This window comes from Caretta caretta, chromosome 1 (genome assembly GCF_965140235.1).
Source record: "Caretta caretta isolate rCarCar2 chromosome 1, rCarCar1.hap1, whole genome shotgun sequence".
Classification (NCBI taxonomy): domain Eukaryota; kingdom Metazoa; phylum Chordata; order Testudines; family Cheloniidae; genus Caretta; species Caretta caretta.
The window spans coordinates 111,494,226-111,507,933 of NC_134206.1; the positions used below are offsets into that span (position 1 = coordinate 111,494,226).

The 13,708-nt window shown below is 39.0% G+C and overlaps 1 protein-coding gene across 17 annotated transcripts in view; it reads left to right on the forward strand.

Annotated features, from left to right (window-relative positions):
* MCF2L (MCF.2 cell line derived transforming sequence like) overlaps positions 1-13,708 on the forward strand; it is a 262,290-nt gene that overhangs the window by 233,338 nt on the left and 15,244 nt on the right. For all 17 annotated transcript variants that reach the window (XM_048855499.2, XM_048855525.2, XM_048855554.2 and 14 more), the window contains 9 exons: positions 918-1,077; positions 1,223-1,299; positions 1,795-1,871; positions 4,927-4,993; positions 5,827-5,942; positions 7,922-7,991; positions 10,919-11,011; positions 11,126-11,218; positions 12,889-13,014. In XM_048855499.2, the coding sequence (XP_048711456.2) occupies positions 918-1,077; positions 1,223-1,299; positions 1,795-1,871; positions 4,927-4,993; positions 5,827-5,942; positions 7,922-7,991; positions 10,919-11,011; positions 11,126-11,218; positions 12,889-13,014 (879 nt within the window). The remainder of the gene's footprint in view (positions 1-917; positions 1,078-1,222; positions 1,300-1,794; positions 1,872-4,926; positions 4,994-5,826; positions 5,943-7,921; positions 7,992-10,918; positions 11,012-11,125; positions 11,219-12,888; positions 13,015-13,708) is intronic.

The window sequence follows — 13,708 nt, forward strand, 5'->3', positions numbered from 1 at the left end:
CTGGGAGCAGACTGTGCAGTACGACTGCTGGCCATCGTCATCTCCTGGCTGCTCATTAAAAGATGGTGCAGTAGGACTATCGGCAGGACTGAATCGCCATGAGACAAAACTTAAAAGGGTAATGACCTGGCTGAGTCACTCCCATGTTTGCCCAGGCGCCCCTGACCTCACCGAGGTCAGTTAAAAGAGCACCCTGGAGTACGTTGACGATAGCTACCAGTCATACTGCACTGTCTGCTGCCAAAAGACAATGAGGAGCTGCTGTGCAGCAATGCAGTACCGCATCTGCCAACACCCAGGAGACATATGACGGTGAGCTGAGCGGCTTCATGCTTGCCATGGTATGGCGTCTGCTCGGGTAACTTGGTGAAAAAAGGCACAAAACAATTGTCAGCTGTTGCTTTCACGGAGGGAAGGAAGGGGGGCCTGATTATATGTACCCAGAACCACCCGCAACAATGTTTTAGCCCCATCAGGCATTGGGATTTCTACCCAGAATTCAAATGGGCAGCAGAGGCTGCAGGAACTGTGGGATAGCTACCCACAGTGCAAAGCTCCGGAAATCGACGGTTGCCTCGGTACTGTGGATGCACTCGGCTGACTAAATGCACTTAGAGCATTTGTGTGGGGACACACACAATTGACTGTATAAAAACGCTTTCTACAAAACTGAATTCTATAAATTCGACCTAATTTCGTAGTGTAGACATGGCCTAAATGTCTGTCTGGCATTATAAATTATATTTTAGTTAGAATGAAGGAAGAATTTTTCTTTTTAAAGTTTAGAACATTATTTCTACATGCTCCTTTTTATATGCTGTATAAAAGCTTCACATATTGGAGGTTATTGTACCATAAATGACAGCATGACTTGTAGGTTTATTCAGAATTGTGATAATTTTATGCTATTTCTACAGGAACACGTGCAAAAAGTTTTTCAAAAGCAGGAAAGCATGGAAGAAATGTTTCAAAAGAGACAAGTGAGCCTTAAAAAACTGGCAGCTAAGCAGACACGTCCAGTTCAGCCAGTGGCACCAAGACCTGAAGTCTTTGTAAAATCTCCTTCTGTGTCTCCAGGTAAATTGCTGCAAAAAGCTATTAAATCAGGTTCCTGCACTATGCCAATGAACTTGAAGAGAATTTAAGCTGTTGTCTGTGGTTATACAAATGACCTGTGTCAAACCTGTTCTAGATTAACAGCTGCTGTTTGATTCTAAACCAGGTCTTCGAAGAGGCTCGAACTATGTGTCCAACACAGAAGATAACATGCTCCGGAGAATGAACTACAGAAGACTAAAAGTAATTCTGAATTTGTTGTTTCATCTTGATCATTCTCTCCAGCATGCGTGCATGCACACGCACAGAGAGCTAGAGAAAGTCATAATGCTTTGTGAAGTCACAGAACTCCAAGAAATACAGAGAGCCCCAGACAAGAGCTCTGGTAACAAGTTTTTGTTAAAACAGAGTTCCATTTTGTCCTCTCGGGTTGTACAATTGCCCTGAGATCCTTTTTGCTGGAAAGAAAAGCAAAAGCAGAACCTTTCTAAGCTGGTGGGCTGGCTTCCTCTTTTGTGGGACACCCCATTTATCCAAATGTTCTGATGTTCCCCAAGATCATCTGATGAACTTTCATTCTTTTGCCCTTGAATTTGCCTCATAGGTTACTTCATTGTTAATAGTTGCAGCCTTTCTTGTAGATAAAGGGACAGTCTGTATGTCAATGGTATAGCAAATAGACTGGGAAGTACATTTTCCTATTTTCCTTCTGACATACTTTTTCATATTGTGTTCCAGAGTGAAATGAGTGAAATCTGTCAAAGCAGAGGTGGATCTGTGATGGATGATGAAGAAAACCTAGCTGTGTTACGAAGGTGGGTACAGCTTCGTATACAACAGCCAGCATGTTATTCTGATTGGACTGATCAAGGTCTACCATTACCATTTGGTTCAGCAGATTCATGTGGCTATGATGTAGCCATGATGGTGCGTAAAATGGACTTCCATCTTGCATCGTCCCTTACAAATCATCTTCCTTCAGTAAGAGTGATATGGGGGGATTTAGGTTTCTTAAACTCCTCAAAATTGCATCTTCTAGCCTCATTCGTGGTTGGTTTTGTCCTCTGCTTCCTTCAACCAGCTGTATAAACCTTCTGTAAAAGCATACCTTCTACTGCACATGGAGCATGATCCCACCATTGTAGTCGTCGTCTTCTCCACTGGCACAAGACTGCAACTTGCTGGGATTTTCTAAGTATCCCCTTGTTTGTGACCAGATTAAATCCGCAGATATTAAGACGAAGCTGTAGCTTTTGAAAAGTGAATCTTAAGAAAACTGTTTAGTTTTACATTTGGTTACAGTTCAGAGAAGGGTCTGAGCTTTCATATGTTTCTCTGAATCAAGCCTCCAAACTTTGAGGTGTACTTATCATGGAAGCTACTCTAAACTAGTGGAAGTGAATCACTTGTGCTCTGTGGTATACATTGAGCGATATTTTCCCATTTTTAGTCTACAGATTGTATTCTGTTTGGACCATGTACCTAATTTCACATCCTCCAGGCCAACTTTCCATGATAAATGCATTAGTGAAAGGGGATTTTAAGGATTCAGTTCAGATAGGTATTAGAGGTTTGAATAGTTATCCGGCCTTAAATAAACTACCAAAGGTTTTGGTCACCATACTTCAAAATTGTTTAGATCATTTTACCTGAAATTTGTGTGGTTGGTTGATCTGTGTTTAAGCTGAAGGACAATGTTGGCAAAAGGGAAAATGCATATAAACTGGCCATCAATACATTTAGGCTGGAAATTAGAAGAAGGTTTCTAAGCATGAGGAGTGTTTCTGAACAGCCTCCTGATAGGAGTTGTGGGCAGCAAACAACTTAATCAGTTTTAGGAGTGAGATTGACAAATTTATGAGTGGGACTGTGTGATGGGGTTGCTAGTGGCACTAGAGGTCAGGGTTCAGCAGACCTGGGGGTCACTTCCAATTCATGTTGTTTGTTGCTAAAATCTAATTCTTCAAGATTTCAGCTAGTCTCCTGCAGGGGTCAGGAAAGGTTCCCCTTGCCCCAGTGTATCCTGGTTGGGGTTTTTTCTCCTTCCTCTGAAGCATTAGAGGTGGCCACTGCTGGAGATGGGACACTGGATTGGGTGGGCCGGTGCTTTGAGGTGGTACTGAGAATTCTCTCAGGGGCTTACGAGCTAGTCCTTGCTCACATGCTGAGCACATATGTGGGATCACGAAATAATTTCTTCACATTTTCTGCCTGTAGGACCTAATGGTTTGGTCTCCTACGGGCTGTGGTGCTTTGTTCTAGTTTTGGTTGTTGGGTGTGATGTTAGTGGCCCGTGATATACAGAAGGTCGGACTATACGATCTGTTAGTCCCTTCTGGCCTTAAACTCTGTTAGGAAAGTCTCAAGGAAGTCCCTAGTATTCCTTTGTCCACATCACAGAACCACCATATGAATTCCAAAATTAGTAATCTTGGTCCAGTACAGATCTGGGATTGGCATAGCAGGGTTTGCAGACTGAAGTATATTGGCTCACCTATCTGAAAAACCCTTCACTATTGCTGACTGTAACCATCACTGTTACTTTCATGTGTTCATGAGCATGTGAAACTTCCCCCACCCAAAAGCGTAGTGAGGAAAAAAATCCATGTTAACTGTGGAAAACAAGTGTGACAGACATATGGCAGGACATTTCTTCATTATATGCTGTCATAAATATAAAGAGAACGGTAACCACCTTTCTGTATACAGTGCTATAAAATCCCTCCTGGCCAGAGGCAAAACCCTTTCACCTGTAAAGGCTTAAGAAGCTTAGGTAACCTCACTGGCACCTGACCCAAAATGACCAATGAGGGGACAGGATACTTTCAAATCTGGAGGGGGGGAACAAAGGGTCTGTCTGTCTGTGTGATGCTTTTGCTGGGAACAGATCAGAAATGCAAGCCTTCCAACTCCTGTTAAGTTAGTAAGTAATCTAGCTAGAAAATGCGTTAGATTTTCTTTTGTTTAATGGCTGGTAAAATAAGCTGTGCTGGAGGGAATGTATATTCCCGTTTTTGTGTCTTTTTGTAACTTAAGGTTTTGCCTAGAGGGATTCTCTATGTTTTGAATCTGATTACCCTGTAAGGTATTTACCATCCTGATTTTACAGAGGTGATTCTTTTACCTTTTCTTTAATTAAAATTCTTCTTTTAAGAACCTGATTGATTTTTCATTGTTCTTAAAATCCAAGGGTTTGGGTCTGTGTTGACCTGTACCAATTGGTGAGGATTCTTATCAAGCCTTCCCCAGGAAAGGGGGTGTAGGGCTTGCGGGGATATTCTGGGGGAAGACATCTCCAAGTGATCTCTTTCCCTGTTCTTTATTTAAACACTTGGTGGTGGCAGCATACTGTTCAAGGACAAGGCAAAGTTTGTACCTTGGGGAAGTTTTTAACCTAAGCTGATAAGAATAAGCTTAGGGGGTCTTTCATGCGGGTCCCCACATCTGTACCCTAGAGTTCAGAGTGGGGAAGGAACCTTGACATATGCCATAAATACTGATGCATAAAATGGCTCAAATATCAAATGACCAACTGAATTTAAAATGTAAAAATCTATCTTCAGTAACATATTGCAGCTCTAACCTCCAGCTCCTGCAGCACTTGCAAATGAAGTAGAACCCAGGCTTAGAGCATTTGATGTCACAATCTGCTGCATCAGTATATAATCTTCTGATTTAAATGGCATCCACCACCCCTCTATTTTTAGGAAAGACAGTTTGACATAAAATATGGGTATGCAAATATACGTATTATATTTATATTCAGCATTAATTATTTTTGTGTATGTAAAATAGGCTAATAAATTTTAAATGGAGATTCATTAGTCTGGGAAATTAACAGGCCTTTCTTAATTATCTCTCTGTTAACAGCCATGTAATTAATGAACTTATTGAAACTGAACGAGCATATGTGGAAGAACTTCTGTGTGTTCTTGAGGTAAGTCTATTTATCCATATATCTGCTGGTGGAGCTACTCATCTGAGGAGCTGACACCTGCAGTAGTTTATCCTTAAATTAATAAATTCTAGCAAATGTACAATACAAAAAAAAATTGTTTGCCCTATGTATTATCTATCTGGAAATCACTTTTGGGCAGACTGCCCCAGTATCCCCAGGGCTTAAGGAATAGCAGTGATGGTCTAAAGCCATGTTTGCATTCTCCCCTCCTGACCTATGCTAGGTGATCAGACCAGAGAATCTGGCTCATCAGGCCCAGTGGATAATGTCTACATTTGAAAGTCAGACTTAAAACAACTTTGCATGCATTTCTTGATGGGTTAAAATGCTAACAGATAGGATCTGCAATGATTTTTGTTACCTGCGGTAGCATTATAAATGTGGATGAGTAAGAACAGTAATCTGAAATATCGGTGTTTAAGATTGCATAGACACTATCGCTCGCTTTGAAACTATCAGTTGAAATGTATAAAGACTTACCAAAAACTCTTGCAAATTACATAGGAATAAATGATGTGGAAATATGCTAGCTTTGCCTTGAATGCGGTGATTGTGTAAACTTCACTGCATTCTTATTTAACAAGAACATTCAGTAATTCTTCAAATTAACTCTTTAGAGATTTATGAATGTATGTGTTCAATCCTTCTGAGCATTCATTTTGATGGCAGCAAGAGAAGAGCAATGTTGCAAGTGTTAACATTGCATACTTGAAGCAGAAATCTTCTGTGCTGTTTATCAGCTGCTAGTATACTTATTTGTGGAAGGGAGACAGGTGTTGGAACTAATTAATCTGCCTCTCTCCATGTCACAGGGTTATGCGGCAGAGATGGAGAACCCTTTAATGATGCATCTCGTTTCACCAGGGCTCCTAAATAAGAAGGATATTTTGTTTGGGAATATGGAAGAAATTTATCATTTTCATAACAGGTTAGTGTTTGTGTTCAATCAAAAAAGCCTTGAGTGGATGGGTAAAGGGTAAGAGAATGAATGTTTTCAGTTGTATGTTATACCATTTTACATAGTACTGCTTGGGGGAGGGAGGGGTCTTGTAGTTTTTTTTAATCCTATTAAAGGACCCTGATGATCCTTCCTCAGTATCTGATGGATTTAAATCCATATTGCATAGGAGAAAGAAGGCAAAGTACCTAAGGGAGACAAGGAAACTTGCATAGAGTTGTGTGAAGCTATCTAATATCTGCAAAAAGCATAAAACAACCAATATTTTTCTGTGTGCAGTCTGTCCTTTCACTCACCCAATTAATGGAGGAAGTTAAACAGTTTCAAATACAAAAAGAAAAGGAGTACTTGTGGCACCTTAAAGACTAACCAGTTTATTTGATCATAAGCTTTCGTGAGCTACAGCCGATGAAGTGAGCTGTAGCTCACGAAAGCTTATGCTCAAATAAATTGGTTAGTCTCTAAGGTGCCACAAGTACTCCTTTTCTTTTTGTGAATACAGACTAACACGGCTGCTACTCCTGAAAAGTTTCAAATACAGTATTATAGAAACTGTCTTACAACCATTACAAAGTTACTGTCGTCACTCCATAATAACATGACCGATCCCTGAATATGGGGCGGGGAGTTTCCTGCCACTAAGTATTAACTTCTTGCGTCAGCCACTAACCATTTTGTCCCACCCTTGATACTCTTCTGTATGGTGATGGCTGCTGAATTTACAAACTGTTATGTAAGTTGACCTTTCACAGGAGTTTGAATTAATGGTTACTGTTTAGCAGATCTTCCTCCCCTTGGGCAGAATTGGAATGGATAGGAAAGATAAAAGTATAATTTCAAAAAGTTAAGTATAAAAGACAATTGTTACATTCCTTATACCATCATGTAGGATTTGGGGAACGATTTTTAAGGGAAAATTGCCAACGTGTGATGCAGTTAGATTTTTTTTAAGTTAAAAGTAGTTTCACATACTGTACTTGCCCGTGGGCCAGTGTATGTGGTTTTACAGTCACATTTTTCTATTTCTTTAAATGTTTTTCTCACTCTTTTTGGGTGAAAAGCCCACACAAACAAAACGTGAAACTATCTAGAGGAAATAGCACAAAATGCTTCCAGATGCACGAAGTAAACAAACAGGAAAACATTTTTCTCCAATCCTGTTCAGTTACAGTAATCTTCTGCACCATTTCTAACAAGAAGAGGTTAAACAAAAGATTCAGAAATGTAATTTTTTAATTGGTGTCCCTTTCAAATAATGATTTGGGTGGGTGTGTTTAGTTTTTTAGTACAGGTTGAACCTCTCTAGTTTGGCACCCTGGCACCTGACTGGTACTGAACCAGAGAATTTGCTGAACCACGGGAGGTCAAGGCAGAGTGCCAGCAGGTCTCTATAGGTGGGAGAAGTAGGGCTGTGGGGGTGCTGCAGCACCCCCAGGCTTTGTGCCCAGCATGGCCCCCCGCCTGATGGCCCCGCTGCCACCTAGGGTCCTGGATGCCAGCCCCCTGCCTGGGGGCTCAAATGGCTGTCCCAGCCACTGGCCCCAGGTTCTCCCCCTCCCTCCTGGAGCTTGAACGCTGTGAATCAGCTGTTCGCAGTGCTCCGGAAGTGCTGGGAGGGAGGAAGAGGAGATGGAAAGCGCGGCACGGGGGGAGGGAAACAGAGGGGGTGCTTTTCGCCAGTGGATGCTCCACACACACTAATTTTTCCCTGGGGGGTGCTCCAGCCCCAGAGCTCCCACGGAGTTGGCACCTATGCTGGACCCGGATGTTGCCAGACCAGGGAGTGCTGGAATAGAGAGGTTAAACCTGTACAATGTTACAGCTCTGATGTTTCCTAAAGTTTAGAAAATGAATTCTATGGAAAAAGTCTAAGGAAGTCTAAGTTATTACAACTGTTTTTTATTTAGGATATTTTGTCATATGACCTAACAAAGTTATCTTCTTTGTAGAATATTCTTGAAAGAACTAGAAAATTACATAGAATACCCAGAGCTGGTGGGAAGGTGTTTTCTGGAAAGGGTATGTATCTTATATACAGTGTATTTTACTGCATGTTCTTGTGTCTCACCCAGTGCTGATGACTGCTTGAATTAGAAGCCCAACATACTAGTTATAGACCAATGTATTACTACAAAAGATGTGGGAGATTTTCACATGGCCATTGTTATTAAATCCTTTTCATTTTAATTTGAGTGAGTAGCAGAGGAACCAAAAGGGTAGACATTAATTTGATTTATTTTATTTTCAGCTGGGGGTAGGGGGGTGGGTAGGAGGAATTGTTTACTCTTGAATCAGTTCCCTTTTTTTTCCATCAGCTCCCAATGAACCACAGGTATGGTGAAAAGTAAAGTAGAGTTTTATTAAGCTCATGGTTAAAAAAAACACATTGAAGATGAGTTCAGGATCAAGTCAGTAAAAATGACTGACTTGTTAGATCAGGTCTCTTCTGTGTAGAAAAATTAACTTTTTTCAGTTTCCTAAGGAACACATCTCAACATAATACATTGTAACCTTCAGTCATTGCACTAAATTAATACTTTGTACTTAAACTAATTAGTTTGAGATTAAATACAAATGAACCCCATATTATTGTACTTGAAGCATTCCTTTATGGCATCTAGATACAACAGTGAAGCGTGCATTAAAAGTACTGAAATAGATATAAATCTCTTGATACTCATCTCCACTAAAGTTTTGGAAATTCCTAGGAAGAAACCTCACTCCTTTAAGGGTCACGTCACACAAGCATGGTGTACCTAGATGGTCACAGGAACAATGTATCTGCTACCCTTACTGATTTTTCCCTCTGATAAATCAACACAGTCACGCCAGTAGTTGCACCCTAACCTAAACTTCCCTCTACTTACTACAGATTACCGCACAGGTGGAGGTGATGTTTAGTTACCTAGCGCATTATCTAAAGGAATAGGAAAATGTAAAGGTGACTAATTTAGCTTTCACCGTTGGAATCAATAACAGAAGTTTGGATGAAATGAAAAGGAATTCCTTGTGGTCTTTTAATGCCATTTATCATTCTGGAACTGAGACTGTGATGATACTCCCTCGGAGGGAAGTCATAGGGCCAAATTCAGGCCTTGTAAATGTAACCCTCTGAGGTCTGGCTGCAGCCTTCTCCATTTTCTGTTCAGCGTTCTTGGTTCACCTATAAGGGCACCACTCAAGGAAACCCTTCATAGTAAAGAGAACATAAATGGGCTTCAGATGCAGTAGTCAATGAGTCAGTCCGCTAGAGGCCCATTGCGGTATTTCATGAGCATTCCCCTCTAAAGGGGGACATAAAAATAGGTGCAATGCCATTGTAATTTACTGAGTGTACCTGTTCATGCCAAGACTAAAATTGGACCATTGTTTGCTGCAGCCATTAATACTTTATAATGCATTTGTGAGGGTTTTTTACAATACTGTTTTTCTTTGTAAATAAGGACAAATATCCATTTTTAAAATCGATGCAAATTCTTCAACTCAGAGGTTAGAATTGAATGACCCATTAACTGTTCCGCTGAATGAGCCAACATACCCTTTAAAGCATTCAAATGTTAGCTAACGGAGTGAACCATGTGGATGAATATTTTCAACGCTATTATAGTTATAAATGTGACTTGAAGCAGTTGTTTAACACCAGCGTTGGCTCCTAAAATCGTGGGCTAGACTCCATAAGTGTTGCTTTAAAAAAAAATGAATAGGTTTGCTTGATTTAAAAACTAGCTTCTTCCCAAAGTTAAACTCAAACATGATATTCAAGATGCTTGCCACAAAGAAACTGGGCTTGGGATGAACTCAGCAAGGAAATTGAGCTATCTTCACAGAGGAAATAGAAAAGAAGCAGAAAATAGAGTAGAGCTGGGTAAATACTACTACTATAAAAAAACCCTAATCGCAAATATTCATTAAAATAAAAACTTGCATTTGCTTTCCTAATATTCACAATCTGTAGCACTTTTGGTCAGAAAATGAAACTCACTACTCTGCAGAGGGCCAGAATAAAGCCTATGTAACATGTAAGCCCCATTTAAACTCCTATGTAGAGGGCTGAAGAAGAACTTATGTATTGCATAAGCTTTGTCTTGGCCCTCTGTACAGGGGCAAATTTGATCCAGAAGATGATAGGTTTATAAATACCTATGTGAATATAGCACAAATGTTTCTCTACTTTAAAAAGTTTGAGTCATACAGTCAGGGAGCAGAAATAATACCACATGGCTTACATGATAACAAAAAGTAAAACCCTTGAAGACATTGAATAATGCACAACCAGATGGGTGATATGTTAGTGCAAAGTGTTTGAACACTTTGCAATAATGAACAAATTCATCAAATTCAAATCTGTACACAGATAGCTCACAAACAGAAAAACTGCAAAAGTATTTGAATAAATTATGTGCTACAGAGACTTTGCCCCACTCCACAAGAGTATACCACATGATTCTATTGATGGTAGTAGCACTTATCATTTCTGAATAGATAGCAAAGGTTTGTTATGGATTAGCCATCAGCAACATTTACCACCTGGATGCAGCTGGTGACATAGCAACCTACCACTAAAGAGCACCTCTCTTTATTTTATTACTGTTCGCTTAGAGTTACGGTTACTATTATAATGCTATATAGACTTATTTCTTTTTCAGATATTAGTTTAAATAAGGGATTTATATATATGGCTTGTACATATTTAACAGACATTTAATGTTAAACTGAAGCAAGAATTAACAAGAAAATGTTCTCTTGAAATTCTGCAATACAATGTGCAAATTAATATCCTTTAAAATGATAGTGAATATTTTAACAATATTTTTTGCCAATAAGGTTCTAGGGAATTATACTGTTGTTTGTCCTGGTTTTTCTTAGTCTCATAAGCAGGCATTCCTAAGAATTTTAAGTAAAAGTTCAGTACTCGAATTCACAACAACCTTTTCCCCCAAATTCAGATGGAAGATTTCCAGATTTATGAAAAATACTGTCAAAATAAGCCCCGGTCTGAAAGCTTATGGAGGCAGTTTTCAGACTCTGCATTTTTTCAGGTATACTTATTTGTCTCTTCAAAATATTTGTATTTGTAAATTGATATATTTTCTCAATGTTTCTAAGGCTGAAAGAAGAAAGACTTTATTAATGAAGTGCTAAATTCATTTTAGGAATGTCAGAGGAAACTTGATCACAAGCTGAGTTTGGATTCCTACTTACTGAAACCTGTTCAGAGAATAACCAAATATCAGTTACTGCTGAAGGTAGGGGATACAGAGTGGTATTCATGCTTATGCTTTTGAAAGTTTCACATTTTTAAAAATTACATTATTTTGTAATTGTGTGTCACTACTTGTCTCATCCTACCCAGAGAAAAGCCTAAAAGACATTAGAAATAAGAACATACTTGTACTTTCAAGTCATGAAGGCTGATGGATAGATCCCAGTCTGCCATCTTCTTGTTCCCTTCTCTCGTTTTTCTGATTCTAAAAGCAGGAAGTGGGCAAACTAGTGTTTCTGTCTATAGGCTTCGCTTAACAGTTGTTTTTGCCTTTATTCTCCCTCTGGGTAGACAGGAGGAGGACTAGGACAAATAAACTTGTAAGGAATACTTCCCATTTGCTTAAAACTTGTGACCATTGGAGGAATTTGCACCATGGCCTCCAAAATGTACTCAGAAAAATGCCTCTGTAGTTAAATGGAAACTCTGCAAGATAATGCAGAGGGATACATTTCAGGTATCAAATACTTTTTAATTGACACCCACTGTATGTTTTTAGAAAATACATGATAATGTTGAATTTTATGGTTTTATATTAGAAGCCTGAAATTTTTGAAAATGCTACACCAAATTTCCAAACATTTAAGACATGTCTGATTTTTCCATCATAAATTATTTAATGGACATTCAAAACATAACCTTTTCCATCATGTAGATTACTTGTTTTAACAAATACTTCGCACACAAGCAAGTTAAGATTCCAAAATTAGCTTTTAAAATTATAGTACACTAATTTATTTTAAAATAACATTGGATCAAATTTGCCCTGGTCACAAATCCATTGAAGTTTATCGAGCTATAACATGGATGAATTTTGCTGACTATGTTTAAATATGAAGAGTGGAATAATCGAATGATTTCAGAAGTCCCTCTTAAAATATTCTTAGTTCCTGCAATTTGACCTGCCTGAGTGAACCCTAATTCCTTTGTGATCTCCACCTGAAGTTAGTGGAGCTCCACATTGGCTACGTGGATCAAACTGCAGGACTGGTGCCATAGAACTGAAAAGAGCATCTTCACTTCGATTGAAAAGTCTTTGGTGAAGGACTGCCTCTTTGTTATGTTTTTGGGCAGTGCCTAGCACAATGGGGCTTCAATCAGTGACCAGGACTCCAGGCCGCAATATAAATAATAACAGCAGCTTAAAATGAGCATGACCTATACTTCAGTTTTAGAGCTAGGTAACAACAGATAGATTTTCCACAAAAATTTATACCAATTTTTCCACCATTTTAATAGTAACTGTTTGCAAGATTGGGCTGCATAAGCCTTATTTACAGATATTTACCCAATTTATAATTTACTAATGTTTGTAAAGTGCTCTATGTGTGAATTGTTAAGTCCTGTTAGTGGTAGAGGTGAGAAGTAGAATTTAGAACCTTCTGACTCCCAGACTTATATTTAATCCACTGGTTTTTTAGAGATTCCCACCTTCTTCTCCTCGGGCTTTTTTCAAATGTGGCAAGTGGGAATTTTTGGTTGAAAATGTCACAAAGGACCAGATTTTTGGTTTTTGGTTTTTTTACACAAAATTTAATCAGATAATTTTGAAAATTTGTCTGAAATTCAGTGTTGAAAGTACACTCATTTTGAGTATTAATAGTTATCTATTTACAAAACTGAATGAGCATCACGTCATTGTTTTTTCCACAGGAAATGCTGAAATACAGTAAAAACTGTGAAGGAGCTGAAGATCTGCAGGAGGCATTAACTTCTATACTCGGTATTCTCAAAGCAGTCAATGATTCCATGCACCAGATTGCCATTACCGGCTATGATGTAAGTGACAGCATTTTTTAATTATTTTTATACAGATACAAAAAGAAATGAGGTGTGTGTATAATAATGCAAATAGGATTGTGCAACTGTTTCCTTTTAACTAATATCTGAACTGTGTTGTCAAAAATAATGGGAAAATGAATTTCTTACATATTTCTCACCAATCTCATTATTAATACATACTTTTAACATGTTTTATTACAAGTCCAAATCCCACTTTGCAGATCCCAATTTTCCTCTTTAAATTTTCCTCTTCAAATACATACAAAGTGAGGTATAAAGTCTGTTTTATTCAGCAGTGTACCTCAGAAAGAAGAGAATAAGAATTGTCATGTCAGTTGTCCATTTCTAGTGTTGCACACTGCCTGACACTAGACAGTGCCACATGTTTCAGAAGAGTGGACATTCAGAAGAAGACATTGTTAACCCATGTGTAATACTTCATCCTTGGAGGGAAATTTCCTCTAGAGATGAACTGATGGGGAAGTTGTGTTGTAAAACCAACCCCAGTAATGACAGCATCCTGTATCTTGGAAAGCAGTGACTCGGGAAAAGATTTGGGGGTCATGGTGGATAATCATGAACATGAGCTCCCCAGGTGACTCTGTGGCCAAAACAGCTAATGCGATCCTAGGCTGCATAAACAGGGGAATCTTGAGTAGGAGTAGAGAGATTATTTCACCTCTGTACTTGG